The sequence below is a fragment of the Enhydra lutris genome, unplaced genomic scaffold (genome assembly GCF_002288905.1).
Source record: "Enhydra lutris kenyoni isolate GAN:26980312 unplaced genomic scaffold, ASM228890v2 scaffoldscaffold48, whole genome shotgun sequence".
NCBI lineage: Eukaryota > Metazoa > Chordata > Mammalia > Carnivora > Mustelidae > Enhydra > Enhydra lutris.
The window spans coordinates 8038544-8057623 of record NW_019154132.1 but is presented as its reverse complement, the minus strand read 5'-3'; the positions used below and the strand labels follow the sequence as shown (position 1 = coordinate 8057623).

Here is a 19080-nt window from a genome sequence, read left to right as displayed (position 1 = left end):
GTTTGAAACTCACAAACCAAAACACCCTTCTAGAACAAGGCCCTGCACCCAGAGAAACTAAAGGAGATTGAATACTTTGTGAAACAGCAGGAAAGGGATTCTAGAACTTCCAAATTTGAAAGGCTGTCCTGACCACCCTTCCCTTCTAAAAACAGAGGATAACTAATTTCACTTAAAAGTAAGCAGGAGTCAAATCCCATAACAGTAATGTCCTTTAAGGCAATGAAGTATGACCACAAAAAAAGATGCCCTAATATTTAAAATGAGCTTGGGAAGCATTAGAAAACTATTAGAAGTGAGGAAAAAATGGTATGAATCAGAATCAGAAAAACTCAAAATTGATTGGGTAAAACAAAAATGGAAAAAAAAAAGCTAAGGTGAAAAATTCAAGAAAAGGAAATTTTAAAAATTATTTCAGGAATGAAAACTAAACTAGGAGGAACTCAGGAGTGAATAAACACAATGGATAGCCCTTGTTTGAAATTTAAGACATAGTGAAAGAGAGAAGAAGAATTCAAGAGAAAGGAGTAGTTTTTGATAGTAAATGCAGCAGATGCAATACAGTGTATGTCTGATAATCAGCCCCTACAGAAGAAAGCCAAAGTGATATAATAGAACAAATGTGAAAACTAAAATTCAAGAATGCTTTCTTGAAATAAAATACTAGTGAAATTTTATGGAAGGGCACACTGCTGTCAGGGAAAATTAACCCAGAAGGGCCTATAGTGAGAAATTTTATTAATCTGTTGGATTTCATAGAAACATTTTTTTCTTTGGGCGTATAGACAAAATGGGGAAGAAGACCTGATTGTTAACAGACTTATCTGTCTTACGCTAGAAGACAATGGATTTGAACAGCCGGGGATTTTATGTCTAGCCTAACTGACCCTGAGCTATAGGGACCACAGATCCACTGTTGCTGGGTCATGCAGGACTCTGCAAATATTGTTCACATGAGCCTTTCCTGAGGAACCTATTATCTAATCCACAGAGTGAGTTTCAGATGACCTAAATAGTTGGTAAGACTTCTACCTAACAATAGTTGGTAAGCATTAAATACATATTTACTTACAAAACTAAGACTGAATGGTAGTTGTAAGGGAGAGAGTTTAACATGCAGTGGCTGCTTTCTGATAGTGCAGATGTGGTCTGGCAGAAACTGGAGGCCAAGGGAAGTGTATATGAAAAGTAGGATATCGTCTCTTGTTGCCTTATAAATATTAACTGGGAGTAAAAGGACATTGTTTCACGTTGGATCCTGAAGAACTGTGAAAGCTAGAGAAGGAGGTGATCCTAATATTAATGCTGCTTATAGTAGGGAACTAGTAGACAGTCACCAAAAAAGTGGAGCCCAAGGGTATTATATAAAGTATTAATATAAACACACCCGTGAGAACAAAAATGCCGAGTTCTTCTCAATAGTGAAAGAGATGCCAAAAGAGAGAGAGAACAAATAGATCACATGACCACACAGAAAAAGGTTATGTATTGTTGTGTATGTGCGTTTATGAGTTTCCCTCAGAGAGTGACATAAGAATAGTCTGTATGTCATGTTTCCATTTAAGAAGGAAGGAATTGGAAATATATATATACTTACACATACATATAAATAAATACGTTGGGGAGAATAAAGGCAAAAGAGAGAAAATTAAATTTCCTTACAACTTACAGCCCATTGACAAATCTTTGAGATAGACAGAGTGACCTTCTTCTCAGAGCTCAACTGCCTCTGTGTTTACGCTTTGCTAAGAGCAAAATGCAGTCTTAGCTTAATACCAGCCCGACCTCCAGGATCCTTTCAGTCTTCTTTAACATACGAAAATTGCTTTGGAAACTTCCTTTTCTCTACCCCCATATCTCTCTGTATTTTAGCAATAGTCCTCCAAGCATGTGGCCCCCTGGTAAATGTCTGAAGGGTCGCATGACTAAGGGTTTTCTGAACAGTAGCAAATGACCTTTACCTCATAACAGCTAGTCCCTCAAGGTCCTGGAAACCGTGCTTCCAAATTCCTTAAAGGAAGATGTCTGTGGCCATACCCCCCTGAACATGCCTGATCTCAAATTCCTTAGAGGCTTATACTGTCCCTAATCAATCATCCTCACAACCCCAAGTGCAGCCGTTTCTGCCCACGGGTCCTGTCCCCAGGCTTTAAAAAAAACACCTTTTTGCCCTGAAGACACCTCAAGAATTCTTTCTTGACCATTCACTCCAAACTCCAGCATTTTCACATCAAATACATCCACATACACATACATGCCTGTGTGTGTATATGTGTATATACGCATATGTATGTGGATGTATATCCACACACTTAAGAGTGGTAGGATAAAGTTTTTAAAATAATTACCTTTGGAGAGAGTTAGGAATACAGTGCAAAGGACATGGATAGAAGCTAGACTTTTTTGAATGTATATATATATTTTTATAGGTGTAACTTTGGAGACATGTAAGTATTTTACATAAAAAATTAAGTTTTAAGGAACAGATCCTAAAAATCAAGCAAAGCGTCAAAAAACAAACCAGTGTTTCTGGATGGTTGCCGTGGCATGCAGAGAGCAATTCTGTTGCCAGTAACTTTGAAACACGGCGGTTTGATGGTGCGTTCTTAGTGGAAGATCCCTTCAGAACAGCAGCAGCAACAGCAAACCAACCCTTAAGCTGTTTGCAGTGATCATTTTGTTGAAGCTGGTGCCGTCATTGTCATTTGAGTGAAGCGGTGACAAAGCCAATGCTTAGTCCTGTTGCTGTTTTCGAGGACTGCAAAGAAACGGGTAACAGAACAGTAATTAAAAACCTTATTCTTAATTCATGAGTATGAACTTAAAATGGATCTTTTAAAAGCACATAACCTGTTTGGTAGCCTTGTCCACTGAAAGCCCTAGAAATAATGACAGACCCAGTAGCAGTGACCGCCCCTAGTGTTCATTCTCAAATACTATTCCTAAATATTTGTGGTGTTTAGAGACCTGCTGATTCCAAGTCTGAGTCCAGAAATCTACAAGGTGAGCCTGGAGCACCCAGTTGTATCAGAAAGCAGATTGGCTGCTGAAGACCATACAATTTTTTTAAGATCTTATTTATTTATTAGACAGAGATCACACGTAGGCAGAGAGGCAGGCAGAGAGAGAGGGGGAAGCAGGCTCCCCGCCGAGCAGAGAGCCCGATGTGGGGCTCCATCCCAGGACTCTGGGACCACGACCCGAGCTGAAGTTAGAGGCCTTAACCCACTGAGCCCCCCGGGCGCCCCCAAAACATACGGTTTTGTCTAAAGCATTGCAGAACCCAGTTGACTGGGCTCCCACTGGACAAAGATAGGACAGTTTGACCACCAGTAAGGAAAAATACTGTAATGGCTTGAAAACTTCAAATTTGTTAATTCCGTGAGTCATAGGAATGTGTAGAAACAAACAGAAACCTTTAGAGAATACTAGGGAACCAAATCATTATTTTTAACTGTTAAATAAGAGGAAATAATCAAGTGCTTTATTTTGCTGTTCACATGTAAGCATTCCTAAGAGTAACTAAATAGTTGAGAGGAAATTTTTTTTTCCCAGAAGTATTCCTGCTGATAAACGAAGACGGAATGCTACCAACATCCTGCTGAAAGTACACAGCCCACCTCTGAAATACTCTTGCAAACAAAAAAACAAAACCCTGAATCTGATCAAGCCTCTAGTTCTAACTACTAATTTACAGGAAAGTGAACAGACAAAGGGATATGTTAAATTACACCACAGGGGTTCATTCAGCCAAATAACAGACTGTGGGAAACTGCAGAGCAGATGACTCACTTTTTTTTTTTTTTTTCAACAAATTGCAAAGAAAAAAATGATGGAGGGGAAATCTGTAGATTAAAAGAAGATTTAAGAAACATATTAATCAGTTGCAATATATAAGTTTTACTTTGATTTTGGTTTAAATAGGGATAAAAAAGAACATTAATGAGACACTTGAGGAAATGGGAATACCACCTTGATATTTAATAGTATTAAGGAATTATTATTGAGCACGTGTGTGTGTGTGTGTGTGAGTGTGAGGAGAGAAAGAGACAGAGAGGTGGTCTTACTGTATTTTTTTTTAACTTTTTTTAAAAAAGATTTTATTTATTTATTTGAGAGAGAGAAAATGAGAAAGAGAGAGCATGAGAAGAGGGAGGGTCTGAGGGAGAAGCAGAATCCCTGACAAGCAGGGAGCCCAGTGCTGAACTCGATCCCAGAACTCCAGGATCATGACCTGAGCCAAAGGCTTAATCAACTGAGCCACCCAGGCGCCCGGGTACTTTTTTTTCTTTTTTTCTTTTTTTTTACAGAGGAATCTTTGTCTTTTAAAGATGTTGAAATGATGTGCTGTTTGGGATTTGTTTCAAAAGAATCTAGAATTGTGGGCAGGAGAAGGTATGCATTGTTACAGAGGGAACCAAAAAAAGCCAGGAGTTGAGAACTGTTGATTGGTGATAAGTACAGGATTCACTTTTGATTCTTTCTCAACCTTTGTATAACTTTTTCATTTTTACTGTGGAAAAATTAGTAAAAATCTGGCCATAGCTGCTCCGTAGCAGCTCAAAACAAAATGAAGAAGAGCTAAGAGTGGCTCAGAACAAAATAAAAACCTCAGCAATGCTATTAACTTATTATTTCCCTACAATCAAGTTTACTACCCTTCTTTTTTAAATGAACTTTTTATTTTGTATTAATTTTAAACTGACAGTGAAGTTACTAAGGTAGTATAAATAGTTTTCATATATCCCTCACTCAATTTCTCTCCCTACTAATATCTTATATAATGGGTAAAAAACTAGGAAACTAACATTGATACATTGCTATTGATGAAATACTAGGCTTTATTTGGGTTTCATCAGATTTTCTATTACGGTCCTCTTTTTATTCTGGAACCTAATCCAGGGTACCACATAGCATTTACTCGACTGTCTTTTTCATCTTCTTCGGCCTGTGACAGTTATCTTTCTTGGTTTTTCATGACTTTTACAGTCTTGAATACTGGCCATTAGCCTGTAGAATGTCTCCCAATCTGGGTTTGTCTAATGTTTTTCTTAAGATTTGGCTGGGTTATGGGTTTTGGAGAAGTGCCCTTGTCACATTACATCAGAGGGTACATGTTATCACCATGACATCACTGATGATGTCAGCCTTCATTGTCTTTACTATGAAGTCAGTATTTTTTGCTTTCCCTACTGTGTTCTTTGGAAGCAAGTCATTAAGTCTGGCCTACCCTCAAGTGGTGGTGATGGGGGGTGGTATTAAAGTCACTTTCTGAAGTGTGGGTGTGTCTGGGGTCCTCAAGGCCACATCCAGTTTCAGTAATTGACAATAAGCCTCAGCATATGGTCATACTGGTGCGTAGGCTTTAATACGGCAGAAGGATACACAGCAAAATCAGCAAAGGGAACAGGTGCATGACATAGATTTTGGAGGAAACCAGGCAGAAGCTTCCAAGAGTCTTCAGTGGAGTCACACAGGATGTGCGGCATTTCCGCAGCAATGAGCTGTGACAACACAGGTGAAATGCCTACTGGAGAAACTCACCGGAGTCTAGGAGTCCAGGGATTTTATTGGCAATTGCTCAGGTAGGCAGTCTGTGCCTGGCATGTGTCAAAATTCCAGAGTCCCAGAAGAAAAGATATGTCTTATCATTTATAGAAAGTTTTATACTAGTGCAGGGAACTATTTACTGGGCCAGGTCCCAGACCCTGGCCAAAGGCCAACCTTGTAAGCAGGCCTTTCTAAAGAGAATGGTCAATGTTAACTCTTCTCTGTATAGAGGAGTATCTACATGTTGTTACCTTTACTGCACAATTTTTGAGAAAAATGGAATGAGATTTAAAAACAGCGTAGTAATGGGAGCTATTATTATGTGTTTGATGTAAGAACAGCAAAATTAAAATTAGATCAAGGGTGTCTAATTTCTTTACTGTACAGAATGAAGTATGTGGCAGTCTAGGCCTCTTTCTGTTCATTTAGTGTTTCTCCTGCCCAGTTTTAAACGTTGCTATAAAAATATTACTCATATTGCAACTTTTGAAGCATTTCAAATAAAAAAATGCCTCCAGGTTGTGACCTCATTTATTGCCAAATAATTGGAAAAAAGCTGTGTAAATTTCATTAATAAGTAATGGCATAACAACCGAAACCTGGCTGGAAATCCCAGAAAGTAATTACTGAGATTTAAGACACAGTATGTATTAGTAATTTACTTTCTTTTAATAGGAAAAACGTGGTCTTCGAGAAATGCGAGTTCTTGAAAATTTGAAGAATATGATCCATGAAACAAACGAACATACTCTTCCCAAATGTAGAGAAATCATGCAGGACAACTTAAACCACGTTCTCCAGAGATGTAAGCCAGCGTTGTTGTTGTTTTGTTTTGTTTTTAATATATATATTGTTTTATTTCAAATGAATGCTATGCCAAAATGTATTTCCTTCAGTATTTTGATAATAGGTAGAGAGAGAATTCTTAACCAAAACGTACAAATTGGAAGCCCTGCCACAGAGAACATTGACTATCTCGTGATTCATGTACGTTGCCGTTGACATTGAGAACCTCAATCTCCGAAGTGAGAAGTGTGCATCTGGGGTGCCCAAGACAGCCAGTCCTTTTAGGATGTGAGACTATTGGAACACATTTTACCTTTTTTGTTTTTTTAATAATCCATAAGAAGAAGTTTGATAATTAGGAGCTAGGCTATGAAATGAAGCTTCTTTTTCAAACAGGATACTAGAGTTTTTAACTTAAAAAAAAAAATCCTGTCATAAATATTTGTATCTTATAACATTTTTCATTGAGCAAAATGTTATACTTTGGAGAGATATTCAAAAAGAATCCTTATTAAACATATCAAGTAATGACATAAAAGTTTTATTAATAACTGCTTTTACTCAAGGCTTCTCCTTAGATCTATATTGACAGTATTCAGCTTGTCCAGGGATAGATAATGCTGGTAACTGAAAAAAATACCTTTCTGGGGAATAAAAAAGAAAAAACAAAACTAGCCAATAACATAATGATCTATGAAGGAAAGCTGCAGGGAGATTTGGTTGATAACTGAAAGCAAGTCTTTGTATTCAAGTCCAGGTTAGTCTTATGTAGTCTGATACCTTTAGGAGCTTGGAGACAGTGAATACCCCGAGATTACGTTTGGTTTCTTTGAGTGGAGTAGTAGAACGTCTAAAATTGACTGTAGGCTTTTGCATTTTACTACAGATGTCCCGTGTTTGTACTGTCATTTCCTTAACCTTGACAATCATTCTAGATGTTATACTAACAGTAAAACTTGAATTATTATTAATGAGAATACTTATGAATGCATTTGAGATGTGCTTGTAACTTGCCTTTTCTACACTTTGAGTATATAAAAAAAAATTGGGTTAAACTTGGTAAAAATCTGTGAGTTTTATGAAATCATGCAAGCAAGTTTATATGGAATATACCGGAATATATTCCAACCTAAGTAGCATTTTACAAGCCAAGGGATGAGTTAGGTTTTGTTTTGTGCCTCTTAACACAACTGCCACATTTATCTCTTCCTGTGCACGGTGGAGAGCTGTGCGCTCAGAATTCTGCAGGTGTGGCCTTAAGCGGGTGGTCCCACGTGTTGCACAGAACTAAGGAACTGTGGAGCAGCAAGGTGCGGACGTCTTGAATTACTGGAATGTAGAACTATGACGGAATCGTCAGCTTGGAAGTATTTCTGCTTTGGGCTGGGTAGCCACCCACCTTGCAGAGTGTCTCCAGATTTGGTGACCAGAAGCTTTAGAACAAAAACTGACCTGTGGCTCCTTAAAAATCACAAAAAGTAAATGAGAGCTCTAGGAGGATAGGGAAAAAGCAGCCCATCAAGTCATCAAGATGCAGCCTTTAGGTTATTTTAAGTATTTCTTTACTATAAAAGATAGTAGTTACTAAAGAGCAAAGAAAAAATTAGAAAAACAAAAATTATTAAAAAACACTCAGCAGTTAAAGTCACGTTGTTATTATTTCTGCATTAATTTATGCCTTGAGAGTTGGAGGCCGCTTTCCCCTCCTGCCTCTCTTCCCCAGCCCATCACTGGAAAATTTTAACTTTATCAAGGTTTGCAGTATTTGATTTCTGTCCTACACTTCCAGCGCTACCGATTGTTTATTTAGTCGTAGACTGTTCAGTTCCTTCTGATCTATTGATTAGATCTGTAATGATATTGTGATAGTTCTCGCTTTGTTTCCTTAGCACTGTGATTTCATTTTTCATTTCATGCAGTGTGTTTGCTCTCTTTTAATGAGTTCATATTGTTATTTTGTATAACAAAGTACCTGTGGAAAGTTGTTTTAGGTTTTCTTTTCCGAATAGGTGCTTCATCTGTCTTATCTGTCTCTCACATGTTATGTGGTTTCTCTCCCCTCCAAGTCTGTTTCTGTACAAATGTAAGCATATTAGAGTTCTAAGAATTTTGTCAACTCATTTTCTTTTTCTAACTTTTGGGGGATGAAGTAATTAAAGTGAGATTAGGAGTCTCAGTTCTTGGCTGCCATATTTCAGAGTTTACAATATACAACTATAATTCACCCTTGTTCGGTAAATGATGGAATTTTTTACCTTTTGTTTTTCTTAACGTTTTATTTATCTTGTGAGTTAGGTGGGGGACTAAGTTTGCCTCGTTTTGCTTCAGTCTGTCTCTACCTAGAAATCTTTAGGAATTCAGCAGTTTAAAATACTAACCAATTATTTATAGCACTTTACCAGTTAGAATTTTCACCAGTATTTTCTTCTTCACTGACTGCCTCTGCTCCCCATCTCCTTCCTCTTCTCCCTTTTCCATTCTCCTTCCCATTCATTCCCTCACATGTATTTTATTAACATATTTTCTTGGCTTCACTTTGAGACCGTGACCAGAACCTGACCGCCCTCATCATGTCCCTAACTGCCACCACCCTGGTCTAAGCCACAATGACGACCTCTCACCTAGATTGTTCTAGTAGTCGCATAACTCATGTCTTTCTTCCCTGTTATCTGTTCTCCACATAGGAGCGTGAGTGATCTTTTTAAAATGTGACTTGGCTCCTGTCATTACTATATCAGGATCTCCTCACCTTGCTTAGAGAAAAGCAAAAATCCTTAGAGTGGCCTGGACGTTTCTACATGAGTGGACCCACTCTGACTTTTATTTTCTTCCGTTTTCTTTTCCCACACTTCATTCTAGCTACTCTGGCCTCCTTATTCTTCTCCTAGTATGTGCAGATGTGCTCCCACTTCAGTGTTCCCTCTGGAATACTCTTGTCAGGTTTTTGTACATTGTCGTTTCCTGTAGATCTCCACTCAAGTGTCCACAGTGAGACCCTCCTAGCTCCTTTGTAATAACGCCCATCACTCTGGCATTCTCTGGCGTCTTTACTGGGCTTTGTTTTTCTCCGGAATATCCACCACGACCTAACGTATGAGCCAAGTCCTAATGTGCTCAGTATGTATCTATATGTTGTCTGTCTCCCCAACTAACACATAAGTTCCATGAGCTCAGAGACTGTTCTCTGCAGTACCCTGACACTTAAAACAGTGACACATTGTAGTCATGAAGTAATTGTGTTCATTGAAATGAATGAATGAGAATTCAGCCAACATCTTCTGCTACCAAACCAAAATTATTTGCTTATGTATGTATTTGAAGTTTACATACACACACCTTGATAGAATGTATTTGCTTCTCTTGTGTGAGATCAGTTGGGATGTTGTTAACTGTTGTCTGTGGCACAATTACTGTATGTGGTGCTAATTTCAAAAAATCTTTTGGTTGAAAGAAAATAATCTGCCACATTCTCGATGCTTTAAAATCGGTGCGGTCTCCTAAAACAGTGAGACAACAGGGGAAACAGCTTCCTACTGAATTAGGTATAACCAGTAAGTGATATGGAGGTGATGGGAAGGTTTGCATAATGGGCCTTTTCCCCTTGGGATCTCTAATCATGAAGAAGGAATGTTTGGTATAGTCCCATGATGTTTCTTGTATTTTAGAAAAGCATATTTCATGAAATTAGAAAGTAAGCCTTTATTATTGTGTGGCTAAAGAATTAAAAAATCAGTTACTTCGAAGGGACTGAAATTTCTAAAAATGATCATTCTGTCTGAGACCAAAGACATTCCCTATAAGGAACAAAAGTTTGCCTCTGTCTGATGATTTACTTGTCTGATTAGAAATCTGATTAATTTCTAATTAAAATTTTAAAGACCATAACAAATGACAGAATAGTGTTATGGTCTTTTAACTCTTCTTTTACATTAAACCCAGAATGATTGGAAAATGAAGAAGCAACCAAAGACCGCAAAACGGATTTTTTTAAAAAGTTATGTTTGGAGTCAGGGGGAAAAAAATCCAATCAGGAAATGATAGAGCCACTGCTTGGGAAAAATGATGTAATATTAATATGCCATAGAAAGAAGGCAGATCTAATCAGCTCCCATTTTGTTTTGTTTTCATCTTTTCTTTTAGAACAAACAATGATTGGGAACATAATTTTCAGTCCTAAAATATTGTCTTTGATATAACTAAAATAAATGGTTACTGATAAAAACATTACTTTTGAAAAGCAGAGTCCTCCTCTTTTACCATATTCTCACAGGGAGGGACCTAACATTTTTCTGAAAGGGAAATCACAGTCCCTCCCTGTTATGGAACTTGTGAGCTATTTGGGGCTAGGTTTGAGTAGGATAGGAAGGCAGAATTGTGAAATACTAGGCAAAACTCTGTTTAAGCAATTGCAAAATAAAGTGGTGAGATACATACCTACCTGGTAAAGGGATTTCAAATAAGAGAAAATCCTTATAGGGAAAGGATTAATCTGGAAGGTCCTTATTATGAAAACTGTCAACTTTGAACTGTTCTTTGAAGACAAGTAAAACATTTTCATTAGAAGAAAGGAATGAGGAAAGTATTTTCAGTAGAGATAGTACAGTAAGAAGACAAATAGTGGTAACAACACTCCTTAACTACTTACACTGTGCGAAGAACTGCACATTAATATGCGGTTATTATTTGTGAGTCTAGTAGCTACTGTATTATCTCATTTAATGTCAATTCCAAAGTCCTCTTATTAGTCGTTAGGTTTAATTTACAGATGAGGAACTAAGGTGCTAAGGCATTAGGAACAGCAGCAATCACAGCACCTGGCACGTAGTAAGTGCTCATTCAGTGTTAGACAAGTAAATCAATGAGCAAGCAGGCATGCCAAGTTATGTGACTAAGTGCTCAACTCCAGTTTTGACTATGGCTTGCTATTAACCTGCATGCGAAACAGTGAAATAAGTGAAAACGTTTGTGTACAGAAATACAGTGGATCGAGTAAATGAAGAGGTCTGAAAAACTGTTGGATGAAGACCAGTTTCCTTGATGAGATCATGAGAGGAGCAGAGTGTTGAGGGTATGAGCCAAGTCCTTAGAGGCAGGGGTCTGATTTTAATCCTGCTTTCTGTACTTACGAGTCGTATTACCCCCTCTTTGTACCTCAGTTTTTTTTAACAGATGCCAGAAATCTGTAAAATGGGACAGTGATCCTCTCCTGATAGGAAAGTGGGTTTAAAAGGAATAGTACGGGCGCCTGGGTGGCTCAGTGGGTTAAAAGGAATAGTACATGGGAAGTACTTAGCATAGGTCTGGGCACATAGTAATACTTAATAAATAAGTCTAATAATTACTACTAATAGTTGTCCATTGGAAAGGGAAATCACTCAGTGAAAACAGAAATTTGAATGTGGTGGTGGCAGTGAGGATGAATTAACAGATAAGAGAGGAGAAGCAAGAACAGAAAGTTGTGGAAACATTATAAGTATCAGGTACTGCCTGCAAGAGAGAAGTTCACGTGTATGAGAAAAGGGGGAAGGAGGGTGAACAAACCAAAGAGACACTGTAGAGACAGACTAATGATAAATTTATCAGGCATTTTATATCTTTTTAGAGAATTCTGTAGTCATTGTTGACAACTTGTCATTGGAATTAGTACTTAAAATGCCCTTGGCTTGTACCTCAAGGTTCAAGAATGATGGTGGTTCTAATGACGGCATCCCTAATGTACTAGCAAAACTTCTTTTTTCCCTTCTAGCCACCTCACCATGATCAAAATAGGATCAGTTCTTTTGTATAGCTTCATGAGATCTGAAACAATCCAAATTTTGGTGTGTTTTGTTTTGTTTTTTTCAGGTAAGTCTTGAATAAGGACTGCTGACTGAAACCCATTGTCTGTTTTATTTCAGTGCAAGCGGCTTCTGACTCAGTCTGTAGACTCCAACAGAGGGAACAGGAACGAAGGAAGGTAAAAGTAGATCGTTTGGCTAATGGGGTCTATAACTTACTGTCATCATATTGTTATCAGTTGCTTTTTTTTTTTTTTTTTTTTAAGATTTTATTTATTTGATGGACAGAGATCACACGTAGGCAGAGAGGCAGGCGGGGGGGGGGGGGCGGGGAAGCAGGCACCCCGCTGAGCAGAGTCCAATGTGGGGCTCGATCCCAGGACCCTGAGATCATGACCTGAGCCAAAGGCAGGGGCTTTAACCCACTGAGCCACCCAGGTGCCCCAGCAGTTGCTTTTGATTTAAAAAAACAACCTTCAAATTTGTTTTCTTTATGCAGTGATTTAAAAAGATTTAAAAATGACTAATTCATTGAAGATACGTTGAGGAGGTGTGAACACATGATTGCACCATCCATATTCTTCTAGTTCAAATTGTAGACCTCTTTTTTTTTTCTTTCTCAACATTACCATCTTTTCCCTGAAAGTAATATTTGTCTGATTGAGAACAGAGAATAAGACTTTTACACAGGACAAAAAATACCCACCAGATTAGAAATATAAATCTTTTTTTTAAGCATGAAACATTGATGAGCAGGTTATGTATATTTCTTCTAGAAAAGGAAGGATTCATGCCTGTGGGTCAGTTATTTAATGAATAGTCCTATGAGTATGTGAATCACTTGCTGAGTAGTGCTTTGCTTATTGAAAGTCTATCTTAAGTACATTCAGATGTGGAAAAACAGCACAAGAATTTAAGTTCCTATGGGGGTTTTTTTGCTGTTTTCACTTACAATTTATGTATTTTTATAACTTAATCATTGTTGTAAACTAACAAAGATAGGCTTTTTAAGAAATGTTGAAAATACTAAATCATTCTGAATATAATGCATTTTATGTATCAACAAGTGTTACTATCTCCATTTCTATGGAATGGGTTGTGTTCAGATATGCACTGTATAAAAATCGAGTGAAAAAACCTTGCCAGAGTTTAAGTTTCCACAGCCTCTGTTTAACTCTAAATATCAATACAGAGTTTAAAAATTCAAAAATTTGGTGAGTTAGACCTTACTGAAAGGACTTGACATTCAGGCAGGTGAAGACTGCCCAGGAGGAGTAGGGGCCTGGCAGGCTGGGTCAGAAAGCAGGGCCCCTGAGCATGTTGACAGAATGGCAAGGCAAAGCCACTGGGAAACCTGTCAGGGTGTAGTGCATACAGTGTCCAGAGAGCACTGTAAAGGCAGGCACAGGAGCTCATGTGGACCATCCCAGGCTGGACAGCAGATATTTTTTGTTTCTCTACTCTGTGGGGTGCCACTGGGGATGAAAGATTTTAGTTTGTAAAGTTTAAGGCAGTTCATACACTCAGGAACTAACAATCCAGAAGAGGAGTCTCAAACCACTAACACTAGTATGATGTAGGATAAAGTAAGAGCTGTGTTCAAGTTACAAAGAATTTTGTAGGATCTTGGCAGAAGGAGTAATGTAGTAGGAACATGGTGGCATTCGAGCCCAACCTTAATCAGTGAGTAGGAATTCAGTTGATGGAGGATGGGAAGAAAGCTATTGTAGGATGAGGGGATACAGTGTAAGCAAAGACAAAAGACGTGAGAAGTCCATAGTCTCGCACAGCCACTATGTAGAGTATCTAAATGGTTATTTCCGGAGATGATTGTGGAGAATCTTGAATGCTATATTAAACAATTTGTGGTGGAGGGCACCAGCAGCATTTGTGGTTTTGAGAAGCAGAAAAGCTATTTGATAGCACACTGGCTATACTGGCTGTTGCTTAAATAAGCAATTCTTTTTATTTATTTATTTATTCAAAATAAAAATTTTAAAAAAAGAGTGTTCTGTGTAGCATGTTATTATATGATTTAAGCAGATTCACGTAAATATGCGCTCAGACATTATTGATCTTTCTTCCCTAAGACATTGTCAGAACAGTTATGATTGTGATAAAATGTCAATTCTTGCCACTCTTAAGCAGAACTAACCTAAAATTAAATTTAATTGGAATAATTTCTCTTGTCACATGGTATTTTTTCACATTTGGTGTATTAACAGTGTATAAGTAGAAAAATGACCAGCTTAGGTGAGAAAATACCTGGAGTCCTCTACTTCCAGTGTTCCCTTTGTTGGCTCGCCTCATCCCCTTACACAAATCCTTGAGCTTCAAGCTCCTCAGTTGCAAAATATATACCAGTTACACTTACCTGACAGATTGATTTTTCTCCTTACCAGGTAAATTGTAGTATGTAATCTGCATGAAACAGCTTTGCAAATTGTACTGCATCAAGTGGAAGGCACCATTTTCCCCCGGCCAGCTCAATTATTGTTTAAGGTGCAGGCAGTCACTCTGTGGGTAGGAGCCCTGCTGTGGTCTCTTCAGTTGGTGAAGCATTTGAGAATTCCACGCATTCACGATTTCTTAAATTAAAAGATACTAAGATACTGTACCTTGGTTTGAATAAAAATGGCTTTAAGAAATAATAAAGGCCTTAGATTATGTTAGTCTTACATATATTTCTTATAGGTATTATGTCGGAGAATGTTACTGAACTATTTTTTAATGTGGAATGTACATTAAAAATTAGTATTTTAGAATGTACTGAAATGTGTTTCACTAACTGTGCCATGCTCATGGCATTTACGAAGCTACATGTGTAAGAATCCACTCCAATTATTTTCTTTTCTCAAGGTAATTTAATAAAATTGACCAGCTGAATGTTACACAAAGATGCATTTCTCAGACAACGCTCAGAGAAAAGTAATAATTCTTCATATTCTGCAGATCAATAAACCTTTAGTCTCTGTTTCTTTTTTAGTGCTTGTCTAGTTAGCAGAACATTTGAAATATGTATCTTTAAGGACCCTTTTTCTATACTGCTGTATCTGATTTCTGCAGAAACTGACATGGCAGAGGTTTCAGATTACATATATATAAAAGATACAGACAAGTTTAAATTTTCATCTAGCAAATGTGTACAAAGCAAATCTGACCTCTAGCTGGGTCGTACAGCCTCGTGTTAATTGTTGCCCTTGGTTATACTGTTGGCTACATTTTGTATATTTGAATGGCTCTCAGAACAAAGAAAGATGGGAGTAGTAATGGAATAAAATAGACTATTGCCATTAATCTTTAATTCTTTTATGTCAAGACAATATGTGGAATTCTGTGGGAAGTAAATTATGATAAACGTCATTCATCCAAATTACACTTCCCACAATTGATACCTAAAAGTACATTCAGAAGAACAATAAATGCACATTCCCCAGTTGTTTAACATATGTCTTGAAAACTACCCTCTAGTACAAAGTTGCATTTTGGAAGCTAGCATTAGAAGTAGTGAAATGAAAATACAGCTAGTTTAGAAAATTCACGGACTTAAAAGTATACCATCAAGGGAAACACGCTGTGAATACCCATCAGCAGTTTAAACTTAGGTTCATGCACACGTGTCGACTTTTGAAGCCATATTCGACCATACTAGAGATAATAATAAATAAGAATCCTCTGATTCATCTTGTCTACAGATACTCACTTGATTTTAGTTACACCCCTGCACGATTTTTTCATGAGAGCAACGAAATAGCACATACGTTGTTCGTCACGGAGTTTGACAGTACAAAGGAATAGATCAGTATGCAGTAGTCTGTTTAAAATCCTCTCTGATGGCTGTCACATTCTGACACTTCTTAGTGCAGTAGATTCTTTTTCATTTTTTGGTATAAGGCCTAGGTTAAATTAGTGACAGTGTATACTGACAGATGTTTGAAAGGGCCTTTTAGGCCTTAGTTGGCTTATTCAGAGTTTCCCTGTAGGCCAGGATGTCTCAACCTCTGCACTGTGACCTTTAGAATAGATAATTCTTTGTTGTGGCAGGTTGGTAGGATGTTTAGAAGCATCTATGGCTTTTACCCACCACATGCCAATAGCACTTCCTTCCCCCTAACCTGTGCTGTGATAACCAAAAATTTAAGGGACAAGAGAAAATTAAATGATGGTTTAAATCCACCCCACCCCCCAGTTAAGAATCACTGACTTAGACTATAATATATACAAAATTTTGTTTTTATTATGTATCCTACATTTCACTTATAGACCTGTTCTTAGACATAGGTTGGCTTCTTTTTAAATTTATCTCTCATGAGATATATGTAAGTCAATGTTCTATTACTATTTCTTCCTTGCAGAGAAAAATAAAAATCATTACAGCGAAATACTCTGTACACAGTTGTAGCTCATTTATAAACTTCCCTTCCTTCTCTTTTAAAGTTGGCATTTTCTAATTTTATTTTAAAAACACATTTATCCACTCATTTAAGAATGCAACTGATTCCATTTAGAAAGAACCCTCTGACACCTGATATGAGAATTTTTTTGTTGTGGTAAAATACGTATAACATAAAATTTACCATTTTAACTGTTTTTAAGTGTGTAGTTCTGTGACATTAAGTACATTCACGTTGCTCTACAACCATCACTACTATCCATTTCCAGAACTTTCATCTACCCCAACTGAGACTCTACCTGTTAAACACTAACTGCCCTTTCCCACTTCCTTTATTCCTGGCAACCAGCACTCCACTGCCTGTCCCTATAATTGGACTAGTCTAGGTACCTGTGCTAAGTGGAATAGTACAGCATTTATCCTTTTGTCACTGGCTTATTTCTTTGTTCACCTATGTCATAGCCAGTATCAGAATTTCATTCCTTTTTAAGAATGACTAGGACTCCATTATATGTATATTCCATATTTTGTGTATCCATTCATTTGCCTTTGGATACTTTTGTTGCTCCCACATTACCACTATTGTGAATAACACTGCTATTAACTTGAGTGTACACCTATTTGTTCAAACCCCTGCCTTCAGTTCTTTTAGGTATACACTCAAGAGTGGAACTACTGGATGAATTGGTAATTCAATTTTTAATTTTCTGAGGAACGACCATCCTGTTTTCTGTAGTCACACCTCTCTGTATTCCCATCCACAGTGCACAAGTGTTCCATTTTCTCTGCATCCTTGTCAACACTTGTTATTTTCTGTTTCTTTGGTAGCAGCAGTCCTAATGGGTGTGAGATAGTATCTTATCGTGGTTTTGATTTGCATTTCTTTAATGATTATCATTATCATTACTTTAATGAGTATCTTTTCCTTTGTTTATTGGCTATTTGTATGTCTTTTTTGTAGAAATGTTCCTTGAAGCCATTTGCCCATCTTTTAATCAGGTTATTTGGTTTTGTTTTTGTTGTTATTGAGTTGTAGGAGTTGGTTAATTTATGTTGGATATTAACCCCTTATCGTACATGAGATGTGTAAATACTTTCTTCTATTCTGTGGGTTGGCTTTCACTCTGTTGATAGTGTCCTTTGATGCACACAAGCTTTTAATTTTGATGAAGTTCAATTTATTTTTACTTTCGTTGCCTCTGCTTTTGGTGTGATAGCCAAGAAATCATTGCTAAATCTAATGTCATGAAGCTTTCCCCCTGTTGTCTTCTAAGAATTTTATAGTTTTAGATCTTGACCGTTAGATCTTTGACCTATTTTGAGTTAATTTTTGTATATGATGCAAGGTAAAGGTCCATTTTCATTTTTAGTTGCATGTAGATACCCAGTTTTCCAGCACCACTTGTTGAAAGGATTGCCTTTTCCCTATTGAATGATTTTTGACATTCTTATCAAAAATCACTTGACCATCTATCTAAGGGTTTATTTCTTAACACTTCTGTTCTAGTGGTCTGTGTGTTTTTCATTATACTAGTACGACACTGTTTTGACCACAGTAGCTTTGTCGTAAGTTCTGAAATCAACAAATGTATTTTGTAAAATGAAGGTTTTATTATTATTCAGATATGGTAAGACCAACTGATAAAGGGATGACTGCCATGGAAAGACTGTTTATTATCATAGTTCCCAAGCGAAGGTTGCATGCTGTACCACACAGGACCATATGAGGATGTACCAAGGTTAGTCAGGAGGTGGGGTGGGGGGCGGGGAGACAGGTTATTATCATTCATATTATTGTGGTTTCAGCAGGAAAGAACATGTGAGACAGTGTTAGCAGACTTAGGATTGGCTAATTTGAACAATTTCAGCAGGCTCTAGGGGATAAGGGCTGTCTGGCCTTGTGTGATTAGAGCAGGTAGATAGTGGCCCAGGGGCTGAGATCCCAGTAAAGGTGGTTGGGGTATGGACTCTCAGTTGGTTGGCTTGCATATAAAAGGTACACTCATAGAGGAGTCATGAGTCCTATCTCTAGGAATAAGCTAGCCCTGGGAGGGAGATTCTCTTTCCAGGGTTAGCAAGGCCCCAGTTATCAAAACTGTAGAACACATGGTCAAGACAGTGTGAGACCTCCAACTTTATTCTTTTTTCAGGATTGTTTTGGCTACTTGGTGTCACTTGAGATTTCATATGACTTTTAGGATGTATTCTATTTCTGTAAAAAAAGTTATTGGGAATTTAATAGGGATTCCACTCACCCTGCAGATCACTTTGGATAGTACTGACATCTTAACAATATTAAGTCTTCCAATCCATGAACATGAGGTGACTTTCCATTGACATGTCTTTAATTTCTTCTTTAGGAATGTTTTCTAGTTATCAGTGTACAAGTCTTTTGTACAAGTCTCCTTGGTTAAATTCATTCCCAAATAGTCTTTTCAATGCTACTGTAAATAGAATTTTCTTAATACCCTTTTTGAATTGTTCATTGTTAGTATATAGAAATGCAATTGATTTTTGAGTTTTTATTTTGTATCTGGCAAATTTGCTGAATTTGTTGATTCTAGTGAGGTTTTT

At 37.4% G+C, this 19080-nt stretch overlaps 1 protein-coding gene across 1 annotated transcript in view; it reads left to right on the top strand.

The window, feature by feature from the left end:
• The window catches only part of LOC111156702 (biogenesis of lysosomal organelles complex 1 subunit 5), a 43111-nt gene that overhangs the window by 14681 nt on the left and 9350 nt on the right, over positions 1 to 19080 (top strand). The window contains exons 3-4 of the mRNA XM_022517738.1: positions 6226 to 6355; positions 12234 to 12292. Of these exons, the coding sequence (XP_022373446.1) occupies positions 6226 to 6355; positions 12234 to 12292 (189 nt within the window). The remainder of the gene's footprint in view (positions 1 to 6225; positions 6356 to 12233; positions 12293 to 19080) is intronic.